Source organism: Aquila chrysaetos, chromosome 10, assembly GCF_900496995.4.
Source record: "Aquila chrysaetos chrysaetos chromosome 10, bAquChr1.4, whole genome shotgun sequence".
In the NCBI taxonomy this organism is placed as follows: Eukaryota; Metazoa; Chordata; class Aves; order Accipitriformes; family Accipitridae; genus Aquila; species Aquila chrysaetos.
This window is the reverse complement of record NC_044013.1, coordinates 6,665,299-6,692,198: the sequence shown is the minus strand read 5'-3', so window position 1 is coordinate 6,692,198 and position 26,900 is coordinate 6,665,299. Positions and strand designations below refer to the sequence as shown.

Here is a 26,900-nt window from a genome sequence, read left to right as displayed (position 1 = left end):
GTTACAGAAAATCATGGCAAGAATACGCAGATCCTAGGAACCATCCCCACTCCGTGTTTAGAATTCCTCAGATGCTTGAGCACCATCATTTCAGCATCAGGGCAACAGTAACTAAAGTCCCAATTAGGCTTGTCTAAAACATCCTGTAAGAATAATGGTATGTGACCATTTTGTAGATAAAACCTTATGAAATAAGGATGGTCTGAAAGGCTTTGAAATCAACAGATTCCATTTCACAGCAGAACAACGGAGAACACTAAGTGGAAAGGTGTCCTATATTAATAAAAGCTTGAATGTACATTAATTCTTACATTTGCTATTAATGGTGGGGAAAGACTGCAAGTATCTTGTTTTCCACTGCGACCAGTAACCCAGCTGGAAACACAAAGGAGCAGCAATTTCTCTGCCATTCACTTTCTTGCTATGGGAGAGCATTATCTCTGACCATCCACCGCCTGCACCTATTTCACTTTTTTTCGTGAATAAAGTTGGCTCACTCATTGCAGAACTGCTCCTAAGCGGGAGGAAGGTGGTATCAGCACTTTTTTTTCCTACAAGTTTTTCAATCGTAGCCTTGGGAAGTGAAACACTTGAGGTCAGCTCCATGCCAAGAGGGACTGCGAGCTCCCATCAGCTCAGACCTACGTTATACAAACAAGCTCTCTTCCCTTGAGATTAGTGCCCAAATACCACATGCCAGTGAATACTTGGTAAAACACTTCCACTCTCTAAATTATATTTAAAAGGTCTGCAAGACACAGAGAAAATTATAATAGAGAAATCAAGGGAGGGGGGCTGCTCTGGGCACAAGTGAAGCTCTCGTACAGCTACAATATTTTGATAGCCTCGTGGAGAACCAGAAACTGCTGATTTTCATCCATTCTCTCTTAAATTCAGGGTAGAGATTTTAATTTTGGTCTTTCCCAGCACAGTTCAGCTGCCCAAAGTAGACTCCGTGGACCTACAGACAACCAGCACAGCCTACTGTGCATCGCATCCCCAGCTGAAGCAGTTAATGGGGTGTGGTATCTAACTGGAGAGCGATGGAAATAGCCACACTGGTCCCAGTTTGCAGTTGGTATGACCTGTTTGCCAGTGAGGTTTACCGATCTACTCAGGGGAAAAAAATAATCCATAAACATACACAAGCTGTTCTAAGGCATAACGCATTGTATTTTACACATCATTACTTACAGGAAGCAGTGTTTAACGGAAGAGAAAAATCTAAAGTCTTAAGAGTTCAAGAGGTGTTCAAGCTCCCTTTTGTATTAATTAGCATGACGTAGTATTTTCACGACGTTCTAAATACATGCTGTGTGTATTTACACACTCAATATGTATCATAATTACATAGATATTTCATATTATGTGCAGAGTGAGAAAATTAAAAACACTGTCCCAAAATCAGAAACACGATAAGATAAAGAAAAGCTATAGAAATGATGCTACATGCAGAATGACAAAGACAACATGGAAAAGCATTAAGAGTTTGTGATTTCAGATAGTATTTCTGGGTTACATACTGTTACAGCAGCAGATAAAATTATACTTCAACCTGACTTGTCTTGCAGTATCTAATAATCGGCTTGAATTTCAGGTAATGTGAACCAGCCTGCTAAGATACCTTCACAATATGTCATTCAAGATAATACACCCATTGAAACAGGTGCAGGTAAGACACATTTTTTTGTTTGACTTCATGTGCTCACAAAAGGTAAACTGCAAGGCCAATTCCAAGCAGTCTGCAACATCTCCTACACCAGGATTGCACAGACATGCAAATTGGTACGTTAGCGTGCAGACGGGATGCGCATACTATTTTTGGAGTCATCCTAAATAGACATAAATAAGTTTCTAAGAATTTTATAAACAATCTTCTCAGTGATCACACAGATGACGAGCAGATATCCTTAATTCTCACGACTCACCCGAAGAGACTGGAAAGTGAGAACACAATTCTATACAGTGCTGTCACAAAAGTTAAAGAACAGCTCGAAGTTGAAAGCAGATTTGAAGATTAAAAATTAACAGGATTACTACACAAAGGAAGTTGAGAAGAAGCCATTAAACTTTTAGTACTGTTTCTAATTTTTTAATTATAGAAGGCTGAATATTACTACTGATTATTCCTCAAAGAGCTTGCACATTAATCTAGCAACTTCTCACTGAACTGAATGGATTACTGAAGATAAAAGGGTTTAATACACAAACGTTTGAAAATCTTTTACTTCCACAAATAAAGGATACCAAAACTTGCGCTTCCCTTTTCACCAGTCCCCACAGGCACCAAAACCACTTGGCACAAGTGTAAGCAAACAAGTGTTTTTTTAGACACAGTGATTAGAGTCTATGACATTGACATCTTCATTAGTATAATATAGAATATGCTAATATATGCACATGTATGCAGACTATATACATAAAATTATATAACAGAAAGATACCTTTCTCTTGCCTAAGGCGTTAGGAAGCATCTTAACACAAGATCCATTTCCTGCACTATTGACTGTTACAGCAAAAACGGAGCTCTCGCCCCAGGACGTCCTGCAAGTCTGTTAGACTGACTGGTTTAGTATAGTAAAAAGAGGTTTTATGTTGTCTATTGAATGCACATAACTGACCTTGTGGCATGCTCATCCACCCCCACATACTGCACGCAAAACATTACAAATGTTGCTATATTCTTTCTTTTCAGCTTTCTATCACAAAACACAAGAAATCTTGAACCAAGAAGAGGGTAAACTGAAGAGCTCTGCCAACAAGTTCATCTTCTACTATATTGTCTAACGGTTTAGGTTGGTCTCTAACAAATAACTTGTTGGCATGAAGCTATGAAATTTTTTATTTTTTTAAGGTTATAACAAGCTGCTGAAGGAAAAGAAAAATCAAAGGTGTAAATAAAACCACAAATGTTAAGTGAATGTCTGCTATTCTGAAGTTGGACTTAACAGAATGCATTTTTCCTTCAGTGTAAACCATGGTCCTTAGTTTTTAATACTTGCATGAATCTATAAGCATGCATTTGAAGCTTCCACTTTGTATTTTGAACCAATTACACATCAGAGATACAGATCATGATCCACTATCAGGTTATAGTGTCAAGAAGATGTCAAGCAGCTGCAGAAACCAACCTCATTGAACTTTTTGAAAGAAGAAAGTAGTTTAAGAGATGTATTTAAGGAATGTAGATGTATTTAAGAAACACGAGGGAACAGCAGACAAGCAATAAAATAAAAGGAGTTAAATGCTGCAGTCTAACTTCCTTATTTTTTAATATTATTTTGTCATTAAGCAATCTCATTACCAGCTTATGCTCCAAGTCAGGCAACTGTTATTGTTTAAGTTCTTATATTATACTTTAAAAGGTAATGCACATAAAGTTTGGCAGAATAATAAAGTAAAATCTGAATTTTCTGGTTCCTATCTGTATATATATGAAAAATACAAACTTTTTTTTTTAGAGTTTGTTCTAAAAACATTTTTCTAGAACAGTTAAATTGTCAAAGCTAAATAATCTTATTAGTAAGGCTGAAACAAAACACAGGCGGCAGACAAAACCCTAACAAGTTTTGAAAAAACATATGCAAGAAACAGCTTTGCTTTTAAAGAAAAATAAAGTCTTCAAGCTCCCAAGGACTCTCATGGATAATAAATTAACTGTAAAACAACCATAGCTGTGCATTTATTTGCATCAGCTAGACGTCAGAAGAACATGCTGGAGACGTCAGAGAACATGCGATGCTAGAGCATTGCAGACACGCTGCTTTCCAGTTGCACGCACTCTCCCATTAGAACTTTTTATACATTCAAAATGTTGACGACACTGTGAAGGAGGGCAGCTCTAACAGAAATGGGTTAATCCAAGCACCTCAGTGAATGAGGATATTGCCTGCAGTATGTATTTACCGTGACAGCTGGTCCAGCTTACTCATATTCCTTCTTGAAAATAAAGGTCTCTAAACCAAAACATGAAAGGCCACCTGCAGACATTGCCTATTTTCTTCTGCTAACCTTAAAATGAATGGTTTGATATTGTCCTGTTTTGAAACGACATACTTTTGTCTCCCCGGTCGTGTTTATGAAGTCTAGGTTCAGTTAACAAGTTTGAAGGACACATTTTTACTGCATTACTGAAGGAATGCAGCAAGTTATCCTGGCAACCTGAACACTGAAAAATAATTTAAATTATAAAACCTGCAAGCAGGAATAACCAGAGAAATATTTTCACATAATTTTGCTTCCAAGTATCAAGTCAGGTCTTTTTATTAACAAATCTTTGCATTATTAAAACTTTATTAACATCTGCTGAAAAAGTTCAAGGTGAGGGAAAAATGACCATGCTGAAAGACGGTTTCTTTCACCCTCCCTTCTGTCAAGGCTTTCGGCATTCCTGTGCCCGCTGCAAGTCTGACTAACGATAGCTATCTTGGCTGCTGCGATGAAAGCAGGCATCGCATTTGATCTGCTGAGAGTTTTGCCTGGGTATTGTCCTATTGATCGCATTGGAGTCACTGAAGCAGTTGCTCCAGCGTTCCCCAGCATCCCACCAGCACTTTCCCATGCATCGTTTGTAGGTTGCAACATGACTCCGGACCTCATTTGCCTGAAACTGCCGCCTTTGTAACCAGAATATTTGTGTTTCAGCAAGAGCTGGGCTACAAAAAAGTCCATGTTAGAAAGCTCTTTGCTTTTCCTCTGTTTTGCACCCTAAAGATCTTATAAGCTACTAAGAGGAGGGGGTTTTTTTTTTTTTAGATCACACGCCACCAAAGACCCCCAAAATTATCAGCCTGTGAAACAAAAACGTTCCTTTACACCTTAACTGTATCTTAACTATATTGTATTTAATTGATGGAGTATCACAGCTATACCCTCACCACTCTAGAAAATGAAGTGCCTATTTCCAAAGCAGGCAATCAGAAAGCAGCGGCTGCACCTCCTTCCCAAAACGCTCGCTCAGGCAGCGCTCCCCAGCTCGCACCAAAAGAGCCCCCGTCAGAGGAGCTGAGCAAGGACAGAGCATCTCGACCAGCTTCACGCAAACGCGGTCTTTGCAAAGGCCTTAATCCAGACCCACCCCACCGAATTTTCGGTTGCTGAGGTGTCCGTGAACACCCTCATCCATGCCTCCGGTTGGCTAACGCACCCTTTGGGATGCCTTTATCACCATGGAGGGAACCAAGGCGGCTGGATGTCCGCTTTGGCCACCTCCAGTAACTGCCCGAAGTTACACGAAATGCTGGAGGTCTTTGGTCATTCATCAGACTAACAAGTGAACCAGAAGCAAAACTGTCTCACAGTTATTTCGTTTCAGGTTTCCTGGAGCCCATGGGATTTTTCAGATTCTTTGGATTTCTTACCTCCTGTGCTCTTCATTTTGTTCCCACAAATACACCTCCAGCAAAACGTTTAGTGACAACCATTGGTAGGCTAATACAAAAACAGAGTTTTAAAGTTATTTGCTTCTAAGGCATGGAGACCAAATATTTGCGAAATCTCTCCAAAAAACAAAAATCTGAGAAATTGAGCAAGTCTCAGCATGTTAGTCAGCTGAGAAAAACATTACTGCAGGGACATTGGAAGTTAAATTGCCTCTGCACTTTGATGTGCAGAGAAAAGTATCCTTCTGTCTTCTAAAAAAGTAACTATGATCACATTCTGCTATTCAATACCTCGCATTTCAACAAGGAGGACTGTTTGTTATTTTTAACAAATAACAGAAATGAACCAAAGCTCTATTTCTGAAGTGTCTGAAGACGTGTGCCTCCCCCAACTCCCCGCACAGACCCTGCTGCTCTCCCTCCTCCTTTCCTCTTACTTCAGAGGCCAGTGACCTCCCCAAGGCAATATTCTTTCTGATTCTATTTAATATATTTATGTGGCCTCCATTATACGCTAGTTTAATTGTAAACAAGTTATTGTAATCACAGGTGCTTCTACTGAGAACTTAAACACAGAATAACAAATTGACTTATGTTGGCAGAGAAAGAAGTGAAATGGATTCTCACTGTCCAGAACCTCACACTACTTTGCTGTAACATACACGTTTTCCCATATGTATGTTAGGCAACAGTTACGCTGTTGTCAGGGAGAACCTGGGAGGGGTACAGTGAACTATGAATCCTTTATCACCTGTTTAACAGCTGACAATAAGAAAAAAAGAAGGGACTTTAGTTGTGCTTGGCTGTGTTGGGGAAGCTAAGATACATTTGCATCCACAAACCATTATTATTAAGTAGTAAGTAATAACAAGGCAGAAACATTTTCTTCCAAATTGTTAAAATTTTCCAGCCGATGGGTCCCAGTTAGTCACAACATAACTATTTCATCATACGGTTAAAATAAATGCATCCATTCTGGCAGGCTATATAGCAACACCGCACCTCAGAGCATGACATGACGCACAGATGCTGGCAATCTGGGGAGGGGGGTGGCAGTGTACTCCACACATCTGTTATTGTGGGAAAAATCCATGTTGGTGTTTTGACAAATTGCTCTATTAGTAACGAATACAGCTGTTTCACGTCGGATAATCTGTGTTGCAACACTTCGCTAAGTGACTCCACACAGAACTATGCCCTGCTGTTCATGCTCAGCTGTAATTCTGATTATCAAGGGAGATGCCACTGTGCTTTTTAAAAAAAATAAAAGTGTCCAACGCAGCTGTTTCTGCTTCAAGGAATGTCAAAAGAAATCGCTTCTCCCTGCCATGTATGTATTTTTCACTGTAAATCAAAATGTGTTCTGGCATTAAGGCAACTGCCCACTGGCTAAACGCAAAGACGTGCCAAGCGTTTATTCAGCCTAAGCTGAGAGCAAGGCTAGGGCTGACCGAGGTTTTAGCATAAAAGACATGCAAGGCTGAGAAGTTATCGCCACCGCAGGCTTCAACTTAAGCCCTAGGTAAAGGAAAATATGTTCACCTCCTCCACTCTCCCCTTGCTAAATCCCTGCATGGAAATAAATGGTTATTGGTGCTCACAGACTCTAACTGAAAGTCAGGGGAACATCTCAGTGTTCAAAGTTACCGGTTTTGCTTACTACCCTCTTGTCACATTCAAGAGTGATGCTACACCAAGTACGTTCCCTCTTAGGAAGTCATTTCAAACACAAAATACTAAGCCCTAAGTCTACCGAGATGCTAACTGTACGATAATGTCTTAAACCAGGCTCCAGGTGCACCACTGCTCCCCTTTGAAACACCCGACTTGCAATCCAAATGTGGAATTTGTGTCGGTTTTCCCCACAGAGCTCAGCTTTCAGACTTTGTAAAGCTACAGAAAAACCTGAGGACAGAGACCCTTTGTACGCAAGCCCAGGTGGAGAGCTGGGTCCTGCTGCTGGCAGACACCTCGAAGGAGCCTCTCTTTGTCTACAGGTAACAAAAACCTCAGCTTCCAGCAGATACAGTACAACAGTTAACATGATAGCAAAGCATCTGCACCAGTGAAATGAAGCTGATGGTGATATTTTATACTGAAAAAAAGCCATCAGTTTCAAGACGACACTTACAGGCCAACGAGAAGACTTCCAGTTTTCAAGCAGTAGCAGAAGCATAAAAAGGGGAAAGGGATAACAGCCAACTAGAAAATTAATTCACAGATACACAAAACTTCTATTTGGATGTGTATTTTTGAGGCTCTCTCATTTTAGGACATATAGAAACATCTGATGGACAAATTTCCACCTTTACAAATGCAAATGAAGTTCTTGGGCAAAAATTCACACGTGCACAGATAGTATGTGTGTTTATACTTAACCACCAATTGAGTTGTTTCTCTGCCTCACGTACAGACCAAGAAAAAGGCAGATTTACAGTCTTCAGATCCATATAGCACCCTCAGCCGTGGTCAGCCTGTGAAGCCGGGCGTCACCCAGCAGGAGCGCGGTGGGGGTGCAGGTGCGGGTGCAGGGTGTCCATCACAGCTTCCACCGCAAGGCTTTAGCCCGAGCGGTGTAGCTGCAAGCATCGTGTCAGCGTAGAACCCCAGTGCCACGAACAAGCTGCCATCTCTCCTGCTCCTCAGGAAGAAACTGGCCTCTCCAGGCAGGAGAACGTGCTCACAGCGCCAGGCACGGCTCTGCTAAACAGACACTGGTAGGTGAATAAATAAGGGGGCTGGTTACAAATTACCCTGCTAGCTTTAAGAAAACAGAGCACAAATACGTGTGCAAACCTTGGTTTTATTTTTATGTGAATGCCAGACAGGATACTTCAAGGTAAGAAAGGTTTTGTGAACACGCATGCGGAGCCCACACTAGCATCAGACAGAGCCATTAGCAATCTAATAGACTAATGACCTACCAATTAGAGATAATTCAAGTCAGCCTGCACACAATAAATCAATGTCTTCCCTAAGATGAATACGCTAGCCAAGAATTTTTCACAGCTTTTAAAGCCACGGCAACAGGGGTAATACTTGGTAAGGGTATTGAAAAGAACACACAAGAAAAAAAAAGTCTTATTTTAGCAATCTAAATATGTGGATTCCCTCCCTGAACGTACAGTGACTTAAGACAGGTATTTATTTCCACTCCAGAAACAAAGTGAAGCTGAAGACAGCCATACATCTTTAGCTGCTTCACCCATTTAAGACATCAGGTTTTATCAAGGTCCCCTGTAGCAATGAAGAACATGGCATGAATACTCACCAACACTATACTGTACGCATCAGTTCACTTTCTGCAAGTGATTTCATTACAGATATTTTCCTTCTGACAACTCCAGTGCTAACAGGGTAACAGAGATACGGATGCTTACAGGTTACTTGAACAAGAGCTACAAGACAGCCCTGACAAACCGAGCACCGGATACAGAGAATTCTCTAAAGGAAAAGTTTTCAAGATTAAATTATGGTCATTAAGGATGCATGCTGATAACAAAGAAGCAGATTTCAAGTGTCTTAATGCTTGAACTTACAGAAAGAATCCAAAACCTCAAAAGCATTTGGCAGAATTAGATCAAATTTGTTCAAAACTCAAGCAGGCTAACTGGCAATGCAATTTAACATGAAAGCTGTATGGATGATCTGTTGTCATCTTACTCTTCAGCAAAAACACATTTTGGAGAACAATTGAAAAAGTTATCTTGTATCTCGATAAAGCATCAATTCAGAAAGATGACACCAGGTACCATTTCACTTTGGTGAAAACTGGCTATTTCAAGCAGCCTGGGAGGCTGTCCAGAAACAACCATGTCTCTAGGAAAAGTAGTACATGGTCACTCGTGTTTGCCCGCAACTCCACCGATCACATGGGTGCAGATGACCACATTAGAAAAAACAAAACCAAGAAAATCCCCAAACAAAAAAACCATGCCACTCAGCATTATGGCATCTCAGGAATCCTAAAAATGTTAATTATTTGAGTTGATCAGAAGAATTTCTGCTTGTTGAACTTCAGCCACAGCATGGTGAAGAGCTCAGAAATGAAAAACATGCCATCTGAAATGTTCAGGAAAAAGTTCTCCTAAATTAATTGGGCTGCTCTCAGTTACAGCTGCCAAAGTGGCAAAGCTGACTTTTAGCGTGGAAAAATGCTGCAGGTACAAAAGTCACGAGTGTTTCCCATAGAGCAGGTGCACTGAAGCAACAAAGCACAAAACATGCAGATCAAGTTGCAAGCAAGTCAGGAAGATCTACAGCAGGGCAACCTGCCGTTCCTCTTCTGAATTTGAAATAAGATGTGCAAAGCTCTCCTAAGCCCAAAAGAAGCTGTTATTCTCCTGGTATTTGGACAGAAGAACAAGACAAACAATAGAAAGAGAGACCACTGCTTGTGAACTGAAGAATTTATATCGCCCTGAAATCAGGGAAGAATTTTCTCTCGACGCAGCATCCTTTCGTGAAAGAGCTCCTGAGTCGGGGCCAGGGAGGAGCAGCGACTCCACGGACGGCCTCTTTGTGCGCCTCTTGCAATTTACTGGTCCGTGACAAGTCTGTTCAATTTCCCTTGAAAATAAATTAAATGGTTCCCAGATAACTCAAAGAAAAGGCACGGTCCTGCCAGTAGCTCTCCACAGGACCAAAGCGACAGCTGACTGCCTGGCACCCCCTTTGCTCAAGTGCCCCTCAGGCATCTGAAGTTTCCACTTCTTTCTGGGCAGTTCAGCAAATGTTCAATGTGGTTCACAGCAGAAAGAAGCCTGAGGTGACCTCAAGTATAATGGATGGTTTCTTTACGGGCTGAGTTTCAAAAGCCCCAAGTAAGAGCGTATGCAGAAGAAATAACAAAAAGGATCTGAAAGACAGGAGGGTCCCAGACTGCTCTTCTGAGGTGCCCACGTGCTGATGCCCTGCTGCTGGCCAAAGCCTGCGGCACATCCATGCAACGAGCAGCGTAAGCAGGTGCTTAAAAGCACGCGCAAGCTGAACAAAATAATTCAACAAGTGGCTTTCTTGAATTCAAACCTTTGTAACACGCAGCTCATATTCCTAACTCGCATTATTTTCCTACCAGGGTACGTAATTAGCGACTGGGTAAATAGGTCTGCGAGCTACTGCCACCAAAGGGGCAATCTCACTCTCCTTTCTTCCTCCTTCTTACCTCCTCCTCCTCTTTTCTGCTCCTGAACTGTGGGAGCTGAGACTAAATGGCAGAAAAACTATTCACTTTTTTTTTTCTTTTTTTTCTTTTTTTCTTTTTTAAATAGGATCAGTTTTCCCCTCCTGACCGGGCTAACTGGTATGGCAAATGGCAGCATAAGGCAAAGGAAACAGTGGGAGATGATGCTAGGGCTGGAGAGAACATCACAAGGTCATGTCTTTCAGCAGCAGCTATCCATCAGGTCAGGTCAGGTCGCTTGTATCAAACCACAACTTTTCCAAAGTCCAAAACAACTATGGCTTTTATCAGTAAAGTCTTGCTCTCTTCCACTTGTATGAAAAAGACAAGGAGGAGAACCGCTTTAGAGTAGTAGAAAACAGAGTAACCATTAAGTTGAGCTGAAAGCTGTATGAGTAGCACCACATGCACAATCACAGCAAGACACAGGAATCATCATCCAGCTTTTAAGACACAATTAAGAGACAGGTTTGAATGTAGGTTAGAGATCATGGAAGATCAAGTAATTGCAGGTAAAATACAAAAGAGAAAGAATCAGAAAGGGGCAGAAAGGGCTTACAGCTTCTCTTGTACAATGAAACAGCATAGGTGGATGCCAGCAAACCAAATAAAATGAAGACAGGGAATAAAATACTATTTTCACTGTTACCTCTGTCCAGAAATTCAGCACAGGAAAATACAATTAAAATTTTCAAGCACGATCCTCTACCTTTGAGGCAAGTTACTTCAGCCAACAAGGTCTCTAAGACTGGCAGCACCTAGTTTCCCCCATTTACCCAAAAATACTTCTTAAAAGAGCAATGAGTCAGAGCAAGAACTGCAGTTATGTGCTCTGAAACTCCTTCTGAAGGGGACAAATTTGCACCAGTGGCTGTTCAGAAAGCTGAGAGACCTTTGGCCTCCCTGAAGCTCTGTCGAGCCCACGACTATTCTAGCCACGTTTCACAGGCACTTCTCACGAAGGAGAAGCATTAGCTGTCTGCAGAGGGAGTCAAAAATGTCAGCTCCACACACAGCAACTACAACCGTGTACAAAAAAAGAGTCGCTTTTTACTGAGGGAGGTGGAAAACACGTAGGGAGAGCAACCTCTGCTACAAACTGTTGAAAACATGAACAGCTCTGATGACAGCAATGTGGAAGTGTGCAGGGCTTAAAAAGAGATCTGCGCTCCTTATCAGCAACATTGCACGCTGTCAGCTTTTAAGGGCTATCTGGGTTGAAAGGCAGTTTTTCAGTCTCTAACTGCATTTGTACTTGGAACAGAATTACTACTGGTTTAATGACTCTCATTACATTTTTAATTATAAAAAGCTCCATTTAGAATTGTCCAGACATTTGCACAAACTGCATTTAGCAACTCACTAAACCCGGGCAGATAAGACTAACCACTGTGTCTGCCTGGCACATCCATCTTAAAGTCAAAATAAAGCAAGAAAAACAATGCTCCAAATTGGATATTCAAAATGGTCCTTACAATATACCTCCTAAAAAGATGAAAGAAGGGCTTTAAAAAGCTGCAAGCAGAGGAAACAGTAGTATTAAAGGAATATTGCAGCTACACAGCTTGGGGTTAGAAAACAGCTATAGTTCTATTTCTAGCATAGCAGCTGGCTCAAATAACTGCCTAATTCACTTAACCCATTTTGTGCATAAGCTTTTTTGGCTATATATAGAATGGAAATAACTATGCGAATGAGCAGCAGTTGGTAAATGCCAGATATCGGCTTGTAAACCTCAATTTCTTTCCTTTTGTGTATATTATGTAACATAAAACAGAGCACCCAAATTTGATGCTAAGGTATCTGGGATGGCCTTAAAACTAAAATTCAGTCTAATTCATTTAATTTGCTGTGCTTGTCAACAAAACAATTTTAGTCTTAGATTCACCCTGAGGAAAATGTAAGCTTATGCTATTTGAACATATAAAAGGGCACAGTTCAAATAAAGACAAGGCATCAATAAACAAACTGCAAAGCCTTTGAACACACCCCGGCTTTCTGTAGAGTTAAGCACTGCTTGCAGAGGAACTGTTGAAGTGGAGAAGAGGAGAAAAATTCACCTTATGACAGCAGGACCAAGACTTTAGAGGGTTTTTCCCCCGCCCTGGTTTTCACATTTTAAAAAAAAAAAAAAAAAACCACAACAAAAAAACCCATGGCTTACACTAAAACACACTCAGGATGCTTCTCTATGTTCTGCAGGCCAAATATTTCTGCTTGATTGGAACTACTGTAACGCTATTAGCAGTTACAGCCATAATTACTGTGTCTACCACTTCCACATGCCTCAGCACAAGTTCTTTCAATTTAACATCTCATCATGTTCTGAGATATAACTAAGTTTCCAAAGCCAATTTGAAACTCAGAGTTTGACTAAAAGTTCTGCCATTGCTTATATGCTCATCAAAAGCAGCCCACTGCAATAAGACCCAGCAGAGTATTAGGTTTCTCAGTATACCCTTCTGGCCATAAACAAAAACCCCTCATTTGCACAGCACCACCACCCACGCACAACCATTCATAGCCTCAGTTAGAGAGATTACTCTCGTGTTTATCATTAAAACCGGCTTCAAAATAGCATCAGGTTAGCTGTCTAGCCTGGTATTTGCAAACGGCATCATGAAGTGGGGGCTACATCTGGAAATCCCAGTCAGCACTGCACTACCGGGTAAGTAGCAAGACAGACAGTTATGACAGGTTTGTTCAAATGTGATCTTAACTAGCATATTAATTAATTCAGCAGTTAAAACCATTTTAAGGAAATGTATCAAATACCCTAAGTGCAGGAAGGGGAGAACCCTTTACATGGTAACTGCACCCCTCCCGAAAGCATTTTGCAAGCCAAGACTCCTTGGCTAGAAAACTATCGGGAATACATTCAATTCCCGTACTAAATAATGTCACTGCTGAACAGGGGGCACCGGCTTGCCGAGGAGCCTGCTAGTCAGGCTCCATGCTGCGCAGACCTTTTGTAAGAAACAAATTCCAATAAAACTCAAAGTGAATTCTCATACCCTGGCAGAGCAGTTAGTTTCTGGAAACGTAGGTAATAAAAAAGATACTGAGTATCCCTTACAAGTATTCTGGGGTGGGTGAACTTTTACAAAGACATGAAGACTTTTACGTTGTAGAAGGAATAGCTGTGTAATATTTTCTGCAGGCTCCAGGCAGTTCCAATGGGCATGTTGATACACATGATGTGCACAGAAATACAGAAAGAGTCTTTTAAAAAAAATATATATTTATGCACAGAATGAAAATAAATAGAAAAAAGGATGAAAAGAATCGGACAGTACAGTTTCCTACTGCTTTCCAAGTACATGGCTATACACGGAAGCTGTGGGTCTGCTCCAGGACAGCCTCCCAGCTCGCGTGGGGCAGGGAAGTATCTCTGCAGACACTCAGGTGGGCAAAGCCCAGCGGAGCTGCCCCGCAGCCCCCCCAGCCTGCGCCCAGCAGAGGGGAGAAGGGCCCCAGCCCCGGCAGCCAGCAGCACGCAGGGAAGGGGACGCATCTGGTCCCGTCTCCAAGCTGCAGGTACCCAGGGCGCTGCGTTATCCGGGGACAGTCCTCAGCCGTCATTCCGGAGAGAGGTCACACCTCACATCTGGAGCTATCGCAGTGATCTGAAACTGTTAAAGCATTTCACAAAGTACAGAAAAATGTATCCTGGCACTTCTATCCACAAAGGACAGACACCCGGATGACCTTGGAGTAATAATCTGGAACATTAATGTGCACAGTCATTTTCCAATTGGCAAATTCGTTATCTCTCTTACCTAGTCTATTCTGACACATTAGTTATTCCAGCAGCTCGTAAGAACACAGAATATCCCAAAAGAGAACTTCAGGAGAAGCTTAATTAAATAACTGATTATTCTTAATGTTTAATAAATAAATACATGCACATACACTTTCATGTGATGAGCTCCCAAGGGAAAATTTTGTAAAATAAGCATCAAGTGTTTATTTAACTCAGAGAAGCAATTAAATCATTAAGAAGAGCTCAAAGTAGGCATTATGCTGATTATCCCTTAATTGAATGCATTCACAGCAGTGACATACCAACTGCAACAACTATGTTACACACTGATTTTTTTTTCTGACCTGGGCACACTGCACAACAGATCCACCATCTGATAAGCAATACATATCCAACAAAAAAGCTAATTTAATAGTGCCAGTTTGTAAATACTCTAGTTTTTCCCTGCCAGCATGGAGGTATCTATGATTACTGCTCCTAAGACCAATTTAGACACGCTTAAGTTTACTTAAAAACAAATGGATGAAGCTATTTATTTTATCTACTTTTCATGTTAACGAGAATCTAATTGCAATACTCATTTACTCTTTCCATCTGCCCTAATTGCAGCCGCTTGTCGATGCGGCAGTATCTGACCACGTCTCCTGCGCTGTCTGTCCTCTCCTACCCTGCGGGGATTACAACCTCCAAGGTACCACACGATGGAGCACGGAGGTTCCTGCGTGCCCAGGACAGGACTGGCAGCCATCCGTAGGCAAACTGCAATCCAAGGAGCTCCTTCAGTGCAAATCCAGTTAGCGCTCTGAACGTTGAAGAACCACCACTGAGGAGTCCCAAACCTTCCGTTTTCCTCAGCTTGCAGACAGGGCTTCCAGCCGCACTTACCACATAGGAACACAGTCTGCAAAATTACACCGTGACCACAACCGAGTAGCTGAAATGCAAGAGTTTGAAGACTTTTTCCACTCAACAGCAGTCGCATCTCCTGCGTCCCACGACAGGGGTAAACAAAGTAATTTTATAATTCCCTTGGCAGCGGCAGCAGAAGGCACCGCCGACAGGAACGCGCTCCGCTCCAACCACGCTGGAAGAGGAAAGCGGCTGCCAAAGCTTCTAGTCGCCAAGAAAATTACAATATGATAGTCTTAATTACACTAATTGCGTTTCCTGGTATTGAGGCAGGATTAATATAGTATTTCTTATGCTAGATTTCATAAACACAATCGGTTTCAGCTTAACTCTTCGTAATTGTATTTCACAGTTCTTGCAAACAATTAGCCACCAATTACCTTCATTCCATTTTGCAGATGACTGATAAACACTCCAAATATCAGAATTCTCCCTCAAGGGAGGCAAATTACTTCTAACTTGTTAAGTAATCTTAATGAACCCTCAGTGAAAATCCTGCAGGCAAATCACCCGACAGCACTTGCTTGCCATTTCCATGCTGTTACCAAAGGCCAGAAAAACTTCCACCAAGAGGAGAGCCATGCTTGGACCAGCTTTAGAGAGCTGAGTAACAGTCTTAAGGTGATGAAGTGACCAGATATAAATATAAATACAAATATATATATTTCTGTATATATTTATACAGTTGTGTATATTTATATATATACTTTTATATATAAATAGATACATACACACACAGACATACATGCACACTCATGCACAAATACTGGGTTTAGAAATTAAACATGTTTGAGTTAATGTAAGTTTCAAGGCAACAGGTGCTGGGAACTGGACTGGAAGGACCTTCTTATTTTCTTATTCCCCCCCTACTCGCCATAGCCCCATCATCAAACTCAAAGGCTCTGCCTCACACGATTGAGAATGACAGGCATTGTGTTTCGGTCCCCTCTCCAGGCACAGCTCCAACATTCAAAACAATTCAGCTAGAAATATTCAAAAATGTTATGATGAGATAATATTGCCTGCCGAGACAAAACTAGTATTCTATAATGTTACGCCAAGGTCATCTGTAGCGACCTAGCCAAGATGGCATTTGAAGAGACTGACCCTTAGCAGCAGCAGGTGTGATAATCAAAAGTGTATGAGTTTCCAGGAATTTTAGGCCACATTTTTATCAATAACACAGTATAGCTTCGCTGAACACGTACATCACTCCAAAGGTCATGTTTGGATAAACAAGACACAGGTAGCTATTGGCCACACGGTGAATTATGCAACTTTGCTTGAAAGCTGTATGGACAAAAGCCCTAAGTATTCTGAGCTAAATTGAAATGAAGACTCTTGCTTAGCCAGCATTGGCGATAGTGAAGCCTTCCCATAACATAACAAGAATATATTTTGCTGACAAAGCCTTACACCAGGGTTTCTGCATGGGTTACTTGGCTTCCTTCTTCCATACCTGCAGGGTCACGAGCCCTTCACTTGCCGGGAGAAGGAAAAATAAACGTTGGTGATGAATAACTTGCAATACTTCACATGCACACTAAGTTAACATTTTTCTGTGCTACTAAATATTTTTTGAAACCTCCTATGGAGGGTATCATCAGAGAATTAACAGCAACCCAGAGGAGAAGGCACTGCTTCTGACAAGCCATCTACACTCAAATGTTCCCCCATCCCATCCCCAACAGAAACAAGAGGGATAAGCTTACAAAAAACCAGCAGCAAGAAAAAAAACCAAACCAAACCAAAACAAAAAAACCCCCACACCACCAAAACTGTTGTTAATATAATCAAGTAGTCAAGAAGTTATAAGCAATAATCAAACACAGTTTATAAACAAAGCTTTTGCAGAACCCTACGGCTTTACGCTGTAACACACAGGGGGTACCTTAATAGAAAAATAAATTGCACAAATTATGACAGAATTTGGTCTTGTGCTGAACATTAAAAAAAAACAAACAAAAACCCCACTCATCTCCAGGAGTAGCTTGATTTTTAAGTAGTATTTGATGCTCTCTGATCCATAAAGAAAGGAAAAATTAAAATTAAGTTTTGTGGTGTTTAAATGAGTAAATCACAGTGTAGGTTTATTTGTTTCTATTATACTGGCCTTAAATATTTTGGAGCACAAATTCAGATTCTAGATTTACTTTTTAGACAACTATGACTGATACTACTGGATGGCAGTCTACAGCCTTCAAGGTTGTCCAAGGTGATGCAATTTCAAACTGGATAATGTGGCTGAGTGGGCTTTTTTCTTTCCTTTTTGTTTTGAAGCCAGCGATGCTTTCATTACAAAGCTGATTCAGCAATTTGTTTCTGTTAATAACATCTATTCTTCAAACCTATATTAATGAAAATATTCACGATACAGAAAATGATCTATTGATGTCACAGGCACAGAACACACCATATTGCAGTGACTACAAGAAACGCTGGTGCAGAAGGAACAAACAAGACTCTTAAGGATATGATCACACATACTATATCTAAATATAGAAGAGGTTAGACTTTCAGAGTGTGGAAGCTACCCAACCCAAGAAATCTGACAAGAGCAGAATCAACAGCTGATTCAGACACAGCTTCCACTACAGATTTCTTTATGGTAAGAATAAATACAATTTAAAATTCAGCAAAACCAACAAACAACCCAATCTACATTCTTTACTATCAAGACATTTAAAGTCAGTTCATTATTATTACTTATCCAAGTTGAGATTTATTTTAAAATTAGAAAAAACATAACAATAATAAAAGCCCTGTAATGATTTAAGTGACAATATGCTTCATCCACATCTCCAATCCACATCTCCTACCTTAGTTTCCCAATTAATTGATAGACAATCTGCCTTGCTGCCACAGATGTGAACATAATATATCATCAGCCTCCCTCAGAGAGGGAATTTCATCTGCAGTTCCCTAAGTGAAGTTCCAGGTACAAGTATTTGGAAATTGCTACCAAGCTTCTTTCCATCTCCCCCTTCATCCCTCAAATAGGCAACTCAAAAAAAAGTCTGCTCTTAGAGCGTGCTGCTTAATGTCTGTTTTCCTGGGTTAACAGTCTGACTACATAGAAGGAAATGCCCGCCTTAGCCTTTTTATAAATAGCATCAAAATATGCGCTATGCCAATTTCAGGCAGTCACAATGGAGCATATGAAGTTAATAAAAGTTATAAAACTGGCAGAACCTGCTTGGTCGAGAATACAGTATTTCTTTCCTGCAAGGAAATAGTTCTTGATATGCTAAAATACAGAAAGTGTATCATTAGAGGCAGGAGGAACACTGTTTTATACAGCACAATGGCTTCCCAGCCTCAGACACTTGTGTTTGAAGAACTTGTCTGCCAAACATACATCTCAAGTCCTTCGAGGGCAGCGGAATCTGGGAAAAACCATGATCCAACAGAGATAACGTCTTTTCCACTGGAAAGTCTGAACTGAAGAATAGGTTAAACACAACAAATTTGTAGCGCTCCAGCTCGAGGTTCTTCCTGAAAGTGATCTGAAGGTGTGAAGTCTATTCAGGTGGACAGCCAGCAACACGATGCACAAGCTTTGTAAAAGGAGCCTGTGGCAGAACTGACCTGGAGGATTAATTGTTCCTCTCATTTGGATAATATATTCTCTTTAAACCAAGGTTAATGCCAATTGCCACACCAGTTACTTCTGGTTTTGGCAAGAGGAACAGGTAGGTCTTCAATTACCAGAATTCACTTGGCATCCTCTTAAGAGTGTCCCACTGCACGTCACACCAAATGCATGAGTTGTCAGATCCAGTATCCAAGACAAATCTCACACTAAAACAAAGCCAAGATACCTGTACATTTGCCATCTTTCTTGGTGCCCTACTCCCTACATCCTTGTATTTTTTTCCTCTGCAGGAGACTGAAAAACTGGGTAAGACTTTTCTGATAAAATTATACAAAGAGCTATTTCTGGTTGTAACAGCTCGTGCTAGCTTTATTTTGAAAATGCTAACTTTTATCTAACACTGCAAATCACATTGCACCGTGAAGAGTTTTTATTGCATGTACAAAACAAACATGAACCAAAATCAAAGAGGATAAAGAATAAAAAGTATAGGAAACCAAACATTTGCCTGTGAGGAGGAGGAATGGAATTTAATAAGGCTGATGGAATAATTTCTTGACTTGTCTGGCCAATAAATATAATTGCTTCAAATTAAGAAAGCTTAATATAATTGCTTTACTAACTTAGAACTATAGCTGCACTGATACACTTTAAAAAGACTAAAAGCACTGACTAATATGTTTGCAATGTCTGTAGTCCGAGTAGACTGGGTAAAGGCTGTGGATCTTGGATTTTAAAATCCTGGCACCATTGATTGGAATGTACTGCGTCCACACTTGGAGGATCATTTGCATTTGAACAGGACTGACACTGACAGCTCAAGCATTCCTGCAGATACCGATACACTCACATAGGTTCTCTGTGTTTTGGGGAGAGATCCACTGATAGCATGCTGGTATGAGACACTGCCTTTCCAACTGCTCCTCAAATTAGTTTGAATGTACTGCACTTACCGATCCTTTCAGACATATATATATATATACACACACATACACAAGTAAAATAAGGACAGACACAAACCCCAAATACAAGTCCTGCATATTTACAAAACCAAAAAAAGTTTGAAATTATAGCCCAAACCATATGTTCTAACATTTGTCTTTAAAGTCTGCTGTCCTAATTCTAGAGATAAATGCATTTCCCAGCAGCAGATTTTTAGGCATTCAAAAAAAAAATATCCAAAAATCTTCATTTTACTAAAGGACAAGCTTCATGAACTACTCCTCTGCTCATTTACGTCTTATTCCGCTGTGAAGGAGGATGCCCCGTTTTTATATACTCGCAAAGGGGAATAGTTGGGAGTCTTAATTTATTTCTCATCCTGCTGATGATTCAGCCCCTGCCCCTCTCGGCCGCCGAAGCTCCTCCGCCGGGAGGCCACGTCAGCAGGACGAGGAGCTGGCTGCCAGGTCACATCCCAGGCTGGCTGGAGCAGAGGCACGCCGTGGCACAGGCAGCACAGCCCTGCTTTCCCAGGGAAGAGGCTGCAGGGTCGGGAAAGGCTGTGGCTATCCCTCTGAGCGTATGTGGGTGCAGACCTTTAGCAAGGGTCTCACAAAATGCTTGGAGTTTCCACACTTCAAAGTGTTTCGGAAAAATTTCCAGTTTCAGCGGTATTTCTCTCCCTTTCTCTCCTCACAGTGTGTACTGTAAAACATTCGAATTTAGGATTTGGAAAGATTAAGCCAAATTAAAGTTTAGTTTTGTGTCAAGTTTCTTCTTTTTTCTTTTGCCTTTTATCAGGGGAGTTAGGTTAAATAATAGCTACCAATTTACTATATTTTAATCAAAAGGGATTTTTAAAGGACTAGATGTTCTCTACAGCAAACCTACCACTGCAGGTGCATCTTATTCGAGATTTAATCCACACACATGCAAAAAAACTTCCATGATTATTCTCAGCATTATCAGATCTAAAACGGAGAAGATAAGATTATTCACACAGTAAACAAAGCATCCTATTGTTTACTTTTGGCTTCTTACATTGTTTCCTATACCTTATTGTAGTCTGCTACAAACAAAACCAATGAGATGAAAGGAGAATGGTGCTACGATCTCACTGACAATAACAAGGGAAAAACCTACTCTGAGTTCGCATCCCTTTGCTCTCTCTTGTCTTAAACGGTTTCAACACAAGTTCCACAAAGGTATGGAAACATGAAAGTTATTTATTGCACGCCGAAGGAATAAGTGATGCACAATCAGGACCTTAGTTTTCTAAGGTGACCAAACACTAAAAGGCCAAAAGGGCCCATATGTGAAATACAGGTAGAGTCAGCAAAAATAACACAGAGGATAAAAGGCTCCACTGCAAATTCTGATATTTTCTGGTTAATAATGGGGCAACAATGAGGGAATAAAATAACAATATCTGTTATGATTATATGGTTAGGTATTAACAACTGGTGGTTTATAGCTATACCTTTGAAAAAAACTATGGAGTGCACCATGGATAATATCCCAACAGGAGGGTCACGACTGAGCCCAGGTCTGGGGACATGCCAGTGCTACAGAGCTGAGCTTGCCAACACACCGAAGCGACCAAAGCTAGAAGATGGTGACAATGCTTCTAAAGGATGATATTGACTCTGTTGATGAAAGAAGAAAATATTTTGGCCAATACAGCAAAGGCTGGTCAGATAGAAATTACAAACAGCGACATGGGATTCTTCCAGACTAGAGCCCTCCACCACAGTTTTGTTCTGGAGGATGCTTGTGCAGATGATTCCTCGTTTATCCATTAATAGAAAAAACTTTAACACATCAAAAACTTACTTAAACGTGTTGATATACCAAGAAGGCCAATGGGTATTAGAGGCCTGACTTTTCCATCAAATATTAAACCTAAACACCAAGTACCACGAGTCAAGTAAGATTATGTAAATGATTAGTAAGAATTATGCTTTAAACATATTAGGGTGAAAAGGGTCCTTACTCTAAAAGAGAAAGAAATTGAGCAAAAATTTAATAAACAAAATGTAAGCAAAAGCTGTTTAATACCAAAAGAAGGGCTGTATTTTAAAGCACCACCACACACAGACTGTTTTGCTCCAAACCCTAATGACCAAAACAATCCGAACTGAAACTACATTTCCTACAGAAAGTTTTCCATACCACGTAACCGGTCTGCACATCAGCACATAGGTGGAAAGAGCCGAAACACTTTGTAGAAACAAACAGAAACAAAATCAGAGCTCACCCTGCATTTCACCCTGCCCTGACACAGCCGCAGCACGTCCACCCCGTCCCACTCCCGTGCACCCTGGCAGACGTGCCCCCAGGAGCCCTTTCTCTGTGGAAATCTCATGCCTGACCTCATGCAGACACCCAACCAGCATCAGACAGAAGACAGACACGCTGAAGAGGACATTGGTTCTTCCCGCTCTGCAGAGTTTTATGTTCTGACCAATGCAACGCTTCGCGGCGTATTTTGAAAACAGTCACAAGTTCATTTCTTAAAACTTAACTGAGGACCGTATTCTGAGAGCTCAGCAGATGATTATGGAAAGAAAGCAGATGCTATGGCATCCCTGCTGCTGCACCAGCCTGGTCCCCCCCCCACAGCCCCAAGCTCTCACCAGTCCACAAGCAGCAGCTGCCCTTAAGTGCCCAACATACCTTCTCCCCTCAGATTTCAAGAGCTGCCCTTCGATTAAAGTGTATTTCCAGCCTTCTGGAAAGCTCTCCAAAGCAACACCATTTCAGGTGCTGCTACTATTTCATCTCAGACTGAAAACAAGCCAGGTACACTGATGAGCAACCCATCGGCTGCCTCTCCACCTGCAGAGCGATGGAGGGAGATGCTCTCAGCACTTGATGCAACAAGTAAGCTCGCAGCATTTTAAAAACACGTCAGCTACCTGAACCTGTATTTTTTTTTTTTTTTTGATCCGTCTCCTTGGGCTTCTTTCATTCCCATTCTTTGATCCAACAACCATCGACTGGTTCCCTCGCATGTGTCCTTCACTGCTCTCATCTCGGTACCTCCATCCCCACCCAGTAACACGCCAGTTATCACTCATTTGCTTACATGATGTCCCATCTGTTTTCAACTCTTTCCTTCCCTCCAAGAAACTGACTCACTTCCTCATTTCCGATCTCATACTAAAGAGGGGAAAAAAATATTACTTCTTTTGGTTTGCTTAGACTAGACTGAACAACCTTATTTCACTGACACACACACTCTTCCTACATAAATCTACAGCTATTTAGCCTTTAGTATTATCCATTCCTTTACATTACCACACCAAGCCACACCCACCTACCAAATCAAGGGAATAATAATTCCAGGAAATCTTTCATTTGAGAAACCACTGCTAGATTTTTAGCATACTTCTGGCCTTTCTCGAGTTACTCGCTTTTAGAGCCACAGAAAAAGCAGCACTAAAATTCAAGTCATGCATTCTTTGTTTTACAAGGTAAGAACAAACAAGGGCCCTGTAGCGCTTCAAGTTCAGCATCGACGGCAAAACACTTGAAAATATCTCTTGAAACAAGTAGCAGTATTAGTAAACCATGTATGTTTATTATCCTGTTTTCATTTCAAAATGTAACCGCCCAAAGGCAATTTAGGTTCTTGTCTACTACACAGATATTCACCTTTAAGTGTAACGACAACCCCTCCATGCCATTGCACATCTGTATCTTGTCCTTGAAAACATCACAAAAGCCCATTTAATGCAGAGCCTTGTTCACCTGTGCAATACTAGAATTAAAGCATAATTTCTTTTCATTAGCGTATTTGTTCTCTTTGCATGCAAATTTTGGGCTTCGCTATTCCACACCTAGTGCCGTGACACTGCACAAAGACGAGAGTTAAGTTCAAGAGGGTATTTTCAACAGCATGGGCTAGACAGAATGCACCCGGAGTTTCAATTTTTATCGTGCCAGGTGCTTTTCTGCGACCTGTTCTTTCTGCTATCTTTGTTACAGGCTTTTCACATGCTACACATACATACAGAAAATTACAGAACAGAAAACTCAGCCTGGTTTGCTTGTGGCCGAAAATGAGACCCAGCTTGGGTATCATTTAGATGGACGGCAACAAAAAGTACATTTAGTAATAATTCAACAATTCTGTGTGGATAGAACAGATAGTTATGCAGTCTGCATACTCTGTACATATGTATTTTCAACATGTGGGTGACAAGCAACTTCAAGTGGCACCAGAATAATCATTTTGTCCATATTATTCATACCACAGCGCGCATGACAGCTTGGCATTATTGCCTTCCAGGATGAAAAAGCACTGAACAGATTCGTGGGTACAGCTCCACTGCCCCAAACTATGCACAAACTGCTGTACTTTTAAGGAATTTAGTACGTGATACCATTCCCATGCAGCAATAGAAGTTGCTATCAAAGATCTTAAGATACTGGCTAAAAACATCAGCCTTCAAACAGTCACTAGGGAAAGGCGAATTTCCTGAACACGTCAGATTCACCCGGAATCTATTTATTCTAAAATTCAGAAAGCAGAGTAATTGTTTTTCAAATACAGGGGGGCTGTTTCAGTTCCATCCTGTAGCTGATCAGATCCACGTTCTCCCTTTCTTCTGTATTTAATTTAGTGTGGTTACCCCAAAGCACTAGCTAGAAGCAATCTCTTATATAAAGGGAATACAAGGTCTACAGTTAGAGCTGAAGAAAAAAATGGGTGAGGATATGCCCTGCCCTTGTCTTTTCCTTACAGAGCTAGCAACAGTCTAGTCCTGAGCTTGTGAAAAATTAAGTGGAAAAATGCATAAAGGAAATGAAGTATTTAAAGTATTGACGTATTTACGAAGTATTTATTATCTGTCAAAACTATATAAAAAGAGCAGCTTTTAAAACACTGATGATACAGCACATATACACCTTTCATCGCTCAAAAATACTGAATTAAGATTCTAAATCTTTTAACCACCCACAGAGGTACAGTTCTGCAGTTAAAGCCCAAAACTTAGCCCGGCTGGTTGGCAGCACAGCACGAACGGGGCTTTCCTCCCCTCCTCCCCAGGGATACCATCATTTTCAGAGGAAGTATACTAATACTTTGTCATTAATACGCACATGGTTTAAAAAGAACAAAGACCGGTCATCCAATCGCCCACAAATATGAAGGATGTACGTTATGTTTCCACTTTATAATGCAGGCCAGGTGGCCAGGCTCAATGTTCACCAAGCACTCAAGGGTTTAACAGGCGAGGTAGGCAGGAGAGCATTCCTACCCAACTCAGCTTCTAGCAACTATTAAAAAAAAAAAAGATTCCTCTCAATTAATCCCCAACATCCTCTTCCTTTATTCCTTTATTTGGTTGCTGTTACAAAGGCTACAAGTGTCACATACCACAGTATCTCTTTTATTACGTGGGGTGGAGAAGGCAAACCCTTACAAAGTCAGCCGGTAACCCAAGTCCTGGCGAGAGCACCTGGACCCGCTCAGATGCTTCCCTTAAATAACCCGACGTGCGGACTGTGACATACAGACCTGTACTCAAGGGCTGGATTTCTCCAAAACACCAGATTTGTCGGTCTCTTTAAATCTGTCCTCTCAAGGAAACCACAGCCCCTCTTCATGCCCACTGACCAGCTGAACTTCTCCCAGCCACCGTCGTTTCCGTGAGCTGCTTAATCCAGCCCCCCACCGGGATCTATGGGGCTTATAAATCAGTGGCTTAAAGTCACCTCTGGCTACATGCAAATAGAAAGCAGGAATGAAGGGAGCACTTGCTCTAACACAGCGCACATTCAATTAAAAGTACACATTTATTCCAGTTTTATAGTATTTTAGGGGGGTAGTTTCTCAGTTGGGGTGGGGGGGTGTTTATTTTTAAAGTTTTCACTGAGTATCCTACTGGTGAAACCCTGAGGAATTGGAAAAAGTTTTTGTATTTAGGATTTCTCCACTATTCCAAAACATAGGCGACCTTCAAATGTGCATCTATTCTTTCCGGTTTTAAACAGTGATTACTCAATTAGTGGCTAATTACACTTCAGGGTGTTTAAAGCGGAGGATATTCCACAGAGGTTTTCCTCAAACAAATGTCTTTCTTAAAACCTTGAGAAGACAAATGAAGATCCCCTAAGTCTTCTTTTTCTCTGCTGTTTTCGCATCAGTCCTCTTACACACATTATCCCCACCCATCCCCAGACACGCCATAGCGGTGGAGGTTCACAGGACATCCAAAACAGGCTCCAGGAACACAAACTGAAGATTTGCACTGCCAAAAAGGGACTTTCGTGCTGCCTTAACATAGTGCTATAATTATTCCATAGCTTGCTAATCATAGTGCAATGTGGGAGCAAAGGAAAATGCATCATTATTGTCCGAGTACTGCCCCACATACAGGGAATACATTAACCTTTAAACGTACAGAATACTCTATCACTGGGGGAAAAAAAAAAAAAAAAAAAAAAAAAGAGAGATTATAAGTTTTGTGGAGCAAGGGGGTGTGTAATTTCCAAAAACACTGCACACAAAATAAGCCTGTCTTTTACAATAACCTCAGAGCACAGGAAAAACAGAACTGTCACGAATCCTAATCTTAGGATATTTGCTGACTGATTACAGTTTCTTCCACAATAGGTCACTATTAAGTTCCACAATTGCACTGTGAACACAGCTTCACCAAAAGAGAAAAAAAGCAACTATAATACAGTCACGTGCCCTTCTGTGTTTGAAGCATGTACTTACTTCAGCAATATAAATATTTCACAATAAAGTAGGAGCTGAAGCTTTAGTATGAAAAGAGTATTAGAATTTTCAGACTGAACTTAAAGAGGGTATACAAATAAACGCGTGTGCTTTGGTGGTCAATACTGCAGCTCTACCAAAAAACAGGAGACAATCTTGTGCTACAAACTCTAAATTAATTTTATGAAAGACTGCTGACGAGTACCAAACAAGCCCCATTGGCACAAACACGTTACATTACTGGGAATACAGAACCAGAATGTTTCAAGTTGCATTCATTTAAATACACTGTCTGAACAACACTTTGAGCATGAAAAAAAATTATAAATAAATGGTGTCATAATTATATTTGTAATGGAAATTTTTAATGTACTAACCAATATAAAGCATTCACT

General features: G+C 40.9%; 1 protein-coding gene across 3 annotated transcripts in view; it reads right to left on the bottom strand.

The window, feature by feature from the left end:
* FNDC3B (fibronectin type III domain containing 3B) overlaps positions 1-26,900 on the bottom strand; it is a 212,079-nt gene that overhangs the window by 134,194 nt on the left and 50,985 nt on the right. Inside the window, exon 1 of one of the 3 annotated variants that reach the window (XM_041126803.1) lies at positions 15,212-15,861. The exons of the other annotated variants lie outside the window; for them this stretch is intronic. Coding sequence (XP_040982737.1) covers positions 15,212-15,308 — 97 coding nt within the window. The 5' untranslated portion in view covers positions 15,309-15,861. Of the gene's footprint in view, positions 1-15,211; positions 15,862-26,900 lie in introns of those variants that run through there. 3 annotated transcript variants of the gene reach the window in all.